At 42.7% G+C, this 7,379-nt stretch overlaps 1 protein-coding gene across 3 annotated transcripts; it reads right to left on the minus strand.

Moving 5' to 3' along the window:
* Positions 1–40: 40 nt before the first annotated feature.
* On the minus strand, positions 41–6,436 carry PNRC2 (proline rich nuclear receptor coactivator 2). 3 transcript variants are annotated; one of them, XM_032391292.1, is made up of 3 exons: positions 6,085–6,436; positions 4,399–4,604; positions 41–4,125 (listed from the first exon to the last, which is right to left on the minus strand). In XM_032391292.1, the coding sequence occupies exon 3, from the start codon at positions 4,105–4,107 to the stop codon at positions 3,688–3,690; it is 420 nt and encodes a 139-aa protein (XP_032247183.1). In that variant the 5' UTR covers positions 4,108–4,125; positions 4,399–4,604; positions 6,085–6,436; the 3' UTR covers positions 41–3,687. The 3 variants fall into 3 exon arrangements, with proteins under 3 accessions (XP_032247183.1, XP_032247193.1, XP_032247174.1); XM_032391302.1 differs by lacking the exon at positions 6,085–6,436 and adding an exon at positions 5,490–5,673 and having other exon boundaries at positions 4,399–4,600; XM_032391283.1 differs by lacking the exon at positions 6,085–6,436 and adding an exon at positions 5,490–5,673.
* Between the last annotated feature and the right edge of the window lie 943 nt (positions 6,437–7,379).

The following is a 7,379-nucleotide window of genomic DNA, read 5'->3' on the forward strand; positions in this document are numbered from 1 at the left end:
TTAGAGTTCATGGTTTTTTTCATTTGGTGGTTCCTTTTTACTGTTTTGTGCCTTTTTTTTTTTTTAAATCAAATGGGAAATTTTTTATAACAAAAGTAATATAATGGACTATAGAGTTCACGGCGAAGGAAGATTTAATAGATTTATGAAAAATTTAATACCAAAAAGTATTTTGTTTGTAATCTTTCTGGATGAAAAAGAGGATAAATAGAACACGAGATCTCACAGCTATTGTGACTCAGGCTCTCCATCCTGGCTTTCCAAATTTCAATCTCCTTGTATTGCTTTTTGGCCATATTGTTTACAAAATCCTGAGATACTTTGAAAAAGGGAGGCTATGACTTAAGACAGTACAGTGATAGCTGAGGAATAATCTTAACGGCATTTCTACCAGAAGGTCAGAGCTTTTTAGGAGTAAACGTTTTCATTGATAAATGAAGTAAGCAGCCTATTTTCATTCAACTATTGACATCTATAAGATGGAGGTAGTTGCTATAGAAGTTTCCTTCTCTTGGGTTTTTTTCCTCTGCCCCTCTCCTCCAACAGTGTTGGTTATGTTTATTGCATTCTGTTTCTATGTATCCCTAACAGTTGTTTCACCCTATTGAAGTCGGGACTCTCTTATTTGGAATAAAAAGCAAGGCATGTAAAAATTCCTTTCATTGATAACTGACAGGAGTAGTTTGTAAAGAAGTGAAAAAAAGGCCTTTGTGTCTAGTTTTTTTGTAGATCCCATCTCTTTGAATGCTAGAGTGAAATAAACTTGGTCTAGGAGCCAAAAAATTTGGTTTTTTTTGTTTTGTTTTGTTTTTTGTTTTTCTTCCCTTAGTTTAGCTCTGCCTTCCGTGTTTGCGGCTGGGTAGGCTTTCCTCATTTGTGTTAAGAGGCTTTTGAGATGTACTCTCCCTCCTGTTTTACAGAGAATTGCCAATGAGAATGCAATTAAAGAAACTAGAAAACCAAAACCCTTCAGTTTTTTTTCCACCTTGTGCTTGCTTTTGGGAAGAATAGAACTTAACCAGAAATTAAATGTAGGCTAGGTCATGGACCCAGATTCCATCATACTATACACTGCCATCAGAAAGATAATGACAAATTAAAATTCTAACACTGAAGACTCACGCTTTGGCTGACTTCACCTTAGAGGATAAGTTGGTTCTCTAATAACTTTGGTTCTCACAAGTACAATAGTTTGGGAAATTCCTGTAGGCTAACCAAAACTATTAGTACCTCTCCAAGGAATGAGATGATCTGATGGTTGACCTTTTCTTTAGGTTATCCCTAGCTATTGAAAACTTTATGGTTAAAAGCCTTTTGTACTCCCATCCTCAAGTCTGAACACTTTTATCACTTGAGTCAATCCCAAACCAAAAAACTAATATATATTGTGTCAGTCCAAAACTAACACACATGGGCTGCAAACTGTTAAATCCAGTGAAATTCCAGTGCAGTTACAGAAAATTTAACAGTCCTTGGCACTGTTCATAGACCTTACACTGGGAACAGAACAGGAAAAAAGACTCAAATTTTGATTTCCTCCAAATTATTTCCTATGGTTTGCATGATAATGTAATGGCCTTGCCTTGGGGTTCACCACCTATTGAACAAGTTGAAGCTATCCCTCATTTGGAAAGTCTTAGCAGGTGTGGTTCTTGTTAGGCGTTTTTTTCCCCCCAAAGCCCCCTGGTGGAAATTACGCTTTTATATATAACATACAAACATCAAGGGTTCTTGTCAATTTGAGGAATTCTTTTTTCTATAAACCTCAGTCACCTTAGAATGTAGAAAAAGCGGGGAGAGGCAGGTAATTAAACCTGCTTTATTTGACTTGATAATGAATCAGAAGCTTAGTTTCCAAAGTATTCTGTGGCCTTTTACTGTTAAACCTGCTGGGGGTGGGGGGATCATGATAGAACATCTTTTATCAGGCACATTGGTTGCCTCATAAAAACCAACAGTCCTTCCATTTTTCAGTTGGGTTAATTATGCGCATTCTAAGAATAAGACAGTCATAAGTTTTTTATAAAATACAAATAAGCCACTGGGGGGGAAGAAGCAATTTTATTTTAATTTCATGCTTGAAATTCACATGTGTACATTAAGTACTATGTAAACTTGAATTTTTAGGATAGCATTATTTGACTTGAGCAATATTATTACCTCATCTAAGTTTACTTGGAGAAATACAACTTGGCCATTCTGCTTTAAAATGTCAAAAAGCTGCCAAATTAGAATAGGGCACTTATAATAAGAAATTTTAAATTGACTCGCCCACACACATCTGTAATTTACTGTTGGGTTAGCTGTTATACTTAGGTAAAACATGGTATCAACAAGGTATTATGCAAGAAATTACATCTTTTGCATAAACGGTCCCCTGGGTTGCACTTTGACTAGTAACGAAAAATACATATACTGACGTACACTAAACTATATTCGTTATAGATTACAAAAGTTATTGAAAGCCAAAATGAATCTTTAAAGTTGGAGGGACCCTTTAATAGTTAATCTTTGGGCTTAAGGAAGAAAAATTAAAACAGTCCCATACTGCATTTCACATCTCTTAAAAATAGGAAGTGTTTTAGCAGCTTAAAACCTTTACAGTTATATAAACTTATTACACTAGGATTTACTTTGAAATATAGTTTACAACCAGATCAATTATACATACACTGGCACTTTAGCACAAGGGCAAACTTTAAAAACAAATTATTTTGGACCTTTAAAATCAGGCCATAGTATAAAAACAGAGTCCATGGTCTTACATTCAGCAAATTCATACTAAAATATTCTATTTTTGTAGGATAAATGCCAACAAAACTTTACATATGCTACAAGTTTATTACATATATTTACATGGCTCTTTCCTAGGTACTTAAAACTTTCACATTATATAGCTCCCCACTTTTAAGTAAGCTTTGCGGGGAATGATTTGAGACCAGATCACTGTCAGAATAGCTTATGCAGTGCTGTAATACAAAAATGTATTTTGAAAGCTACTCAGTGACCACCGAATACTGTCTCTGTAACAAATGGTTTTGGTGCTTTAGTTGGCGGATACCCACTGCATGAAAGGAAACGGCCATTGGGGTATATGGTCTCATTCTAAATTAGATAGCCCCTCGTGCCCTTGCCACATTCACCAGCACACAGTTTACTAAAATGCAACTATTCTCTAAGAAAAATTCACATTTTCTTTTTGGCAGTGCATCAGGTTGTTGGCATTATTACTGGTTTGGGTGGTTCTAGGACTTTAAACTGTCAAATATTCAACTACTTTTCAATCCCTGTATGTCTTTTAACTGGATGCTTATAATCAGATTGACTAGCTTTCAACAAGTAAATCTGATCCATGAATGATACTCTTAAATTAGTATTTTTGCCCAACAAATAGGAAAAGCTGATTACCATTCCCCAAATCTAAACTTGACAGGTTTCATTTAAGAGTTACTCAATTGAGAACACAATATCAAGTACAATTACCAATAATTTAGTTAATTTTAAGTTGCACTGATACTATCATTACAACACAGTGCACACAACATGTAAAACAGGTTAAGATGAAGTCTCTATTTTCTACATTAATTAGCAGTTTTACAAACAGATTAATTCCCTAGTGAATTTGGTCTGGAACAATGGACAACTACCCTTAAATATAACTAAATTTAAACAGTATTTTATCTTATTTTATACCTGTACTTTAAGTAAGGTTTTAAGTTGAAATGTCATTATTTCCTTATCAGAAGGATTAAAGGAAACTGGAACCCAGTGGCTTGGTGGTTTAGGAAGAACACTTGGTGATGGTGGCTCACTAAACTTGGCTCCAGCGTAGTTCTGATTAGTTTGAGACTTAAAAAGTAAGCTAGGACTTGATAAGCTAGAGTTCCAGTTTTGATTATTTGAAAAATTTTTGCTCTTCCCCCCATTTTGCATGGCCTGCCGTGCAGCTGCTGATGAGGTATAAGTATGTCCTCTTTCTTTTTTCTTATGAACAATCTTCATTTGGGAATTCTGATCCTTGGTCTTCTGTCTGTTAAGCTGTTGCTGGTTCTTACTAACGTTTCTTGACTGAGGGGCTGGAATGTTATACCTCTCTCCGCCACCCATCTTCAGCTTCTTTGTCACCTGTAAGTAAGTGGAAGTAAAATACTGAGCAAAAATCCAGTAAGAAAAGTTCAAAACTTTAAGAAGGTTCTGTAGCCCCAACGTGTAACTCCAGAATCGTTTTTGAAAAGACTCAAAACTACTATTCAACTGCTTTAACTTCACTGTATGTTCACAATTATATGCACAGCCTTTATTACCTTCTTTAAAACGCTTATCTGCAAATTTGAATAATCACCTTAAAAATAAAAACAATTAGTTTAGGATGTTTGCCCCATAATATGAATTTTATACCTTTCAGTCTGCTTTTCCGATTGCAGGATTTCCACTACCTGTCCCCTTCCTTGCTGCCAAGCCCAGGATAATAGATGTTGCTTTCTGCCGGATCCTTTCCTTTGTCTCAATACAGAAGTTTTCATGGGCCGATCTGCTGAGTTCAGCCTAGGAGCTGAGGCCAACATCTGAGTCTCCTCAGCACACAAGTTTGAGAGAAGTCCTAGCTAGAAAAGTGAAGATTATTTCATTACTTCAATTAAAAAAAAAAAAAAACGGGGAAAAGTGATCGTTTATATATATTTACTACAGAAATAGTTTAGAATGGCTACTTCCTGAACGAAGACAGAAAATAATCTTGTAACTGTCATCATTTAAGAACTCTTCTCAGCCTTGCGATCCGGGAACTGGGGAACTGGGGGACGGGGGTTTGCAAGTGCCACAACGAGTTACCTTTTTCCCGGGGGAAGTTTTCAGAGTTTCACACAGATTTTGTCCCCAAAATGTTCAAACCAGGGAAGCACAGTTTTCACAGCTATGCCAAGAAACACTTAAAATGAGTTTCCTAAGGAGACCACGTTTTAAAAATCTTATTCCAATTTCCCAAACTTGCGACACATCACGTATCCTTTTTCAAAAAGCCTCCTCTCCCAACACGTCTACGTCATGAAGTGTCTCCTTTAGTTACTAACTCTCGACTCCTCCGCATCTTAAAAGTTTTCACAGGCCATAACCTAAGCCGATTTTCCATCTAAAATATACCAAAAACTGCCTCCTTTGAGTGAGGATTAAACATTCCAGGTTTCATTTACTATCCCAAGAAGTCGGTTTACCAAACAAACAAGCCTCCTCCTTTTCGGAAGGGTAAGGGCCTTGCAGACTTGTTTTAACAGCCCTTGAGTCATCCACCGCGCGAGCCCAGAAAGTTCGGGTCTTCCGACGGGGCCTGGCTTCCGAGCGGCTCACCGTTCTCGAGCCCGGCCCGGGGCCCGGGTGCTCCCCGGCCGCCCGCGCCCGACCCGGTTTCCGGATCTCGCCTCCCCTCGCCTCCTTCCAACAATGGGGAGCGCGGCCGCCAATATGGCCGCACCCGCGGCGCCGCCGCCACTCACCGACTTCAAGCTCGGACGGCGGCGGCGGCGGCGGCTCCTGCTCGGCGTCGAAGCCCCCCTCCCCTTCCAGGGAGAGACGAGGCACGGAACGAACAAAGCCCACGGGCACCGATGAGCTAGCTGCTGACCACCTCGGCGTCCCGACCCGACCTCCTCCTTCCGCCTCTACCGACAAAATGGAGGTGGCGACGAGGGCCGAAGCAGGGCCGGGAGGCACGGCGGCCAATCAACACACGCCGACGCGCCGCCCAGCCAATGATACGCGCGCCACCGCCTGTTGCTGGGGCCGGCCGGGGCGAGGGAGGCGAGCTTGTGGCCTAGGGTTTGAAATCCTCCCCCGAGAGGAGCATGTCGGGAACAACTGCTGCGGCACTGGCGGCCGCCCGCCGGTCCGCGGCTCGCCCGCCCCGATGCTCCCGGCCCCGCACGGTGCGGCGGCGCCCGCGACCCCCGGGGCCCGTCTGGCCCGCGCGCGCTCGGCGCCCTGGAAGGGGCGTCAGCCGCCCTCCCGGCCCCAGCTTCAGCCTGGGCGCCCGGCGCGCCGGCCCTGCGGCCCTAAGAGCCCGACTGGTCCCCAGCCCCCCGGGGGCATTACCGAAGCAGCCTCGGTTCCCGAAGTGGGTTCGCTGGGCCGCGGGACCAGTTTTTACAGCCAGAAGCTCCTCAACAAAGTTGCCTCCCGAGGCCTCGCCCCTGCGCACTTTGCTCCTGACGCCCCTCTCATTCTCCTCGGTCGCGAGAACTTCTTTGCTGCCCCCAAAGCTTGCGGTTCCCCTGCGGTTCCCTCTTGAGTCCCCGACCCCCGCCTAGAAACTTTCCGAAGTGGCCTCTCCTGTGAAGGCGTTTCCCACACATGCGCGGATCAAGGCAGTCAGTTCCCCCTTTGTGTCCCCACTGGTCCTTAACTTCAGTTAGAGCCCGTCATCGTCCCGCCTGGTAACTGCTGGTGTCCGTATCTGTCACCCCCCACCCCCCACCCCCGCATCACCGCACCCTCGAGGGGCGAGGCCGGGTTTTATTTTTCTGAACACAGTATCCCGTACATTGTCAAGTGCGCAAGAAAAGTTTGTTGAGAGAACAGGGGCTCCCTTACTCCCCTTTCTGCCCAGTTCTAAGTGGAAAGGGGGAGTAAAAGCGATAGTTCCGTTGATTATGCCAGCGAGGTGCAGGGAAGAGGGAAAGGGCAACTTCTTTTTTTTTTTTTTTTTTTAATTTTATTATGTTAGTCACCATATAATACATCATTGGTTTTTGATGTAGTGATCCATGATCCATTGTTTTCGTATAACACCCAGTGCTCCATGCAGTACGTGCCCTCCTTAATACCCATCACCGGGCTAACCCATCCCCCCACCCCCTCCCCTCTAAAACCCTGTTTGTTTCTCAGAGTCCATAGTCTCTCATGGTTCATCTCTCCCTCCAATTCCCTCTCCCCGTTTTTCCCTTCCTTCTCCTAATGTCCTCCATGTTATTCCTTGTGTTCCACAAATAAGTGAAACCATATGATAATTGACTTTCTCTGCTTGACTTATTTCACTTAGCATAATCTCCAGTCCCATCCATGTTGATGTAAAAGTTGGGTATTCGTCTTTTCTGATGGCTGAGTAATATTCCATTGTATATATGGACCACATCTTCTTTATCCATTCATCTGTTGAAGGGCATCTCGGCTCTTTCCACAGTTTGGCTATTGCGGACATTGCTGCTATGAACATTGGGGTGCATATGGCCCTTCTTTTCACTACATCTGTGTCTTTGGGGTAAATACCCCGGAGTGCAATTGCTGGGTCATAGGGTAGCTCTATTTTTAAATTTTTGAGGAACCTCCACACTGTTTTCCAAAGTGGCTGTACCAACTTGCATTCCCACCAACAGTGTAAGAGGGTTCCC

The sequence above is a fragment of the Phoca vitulina genome, unplaced genomic scaffold, assembly GCF_004348235.1.
Source record: "Phoca vitulina isolate PV1807 unplaced genomic scaffold, GSC_HSeal_1.0 scaffold2, whole genome shotgun sequence".
Classification (NCBI taxonomy): domain Eukaryota; kingdom Metazoa; phylum Chordata; class Mammalia; order Carnivora; family Phocidae; genus Phoca; species Phoca vitulina.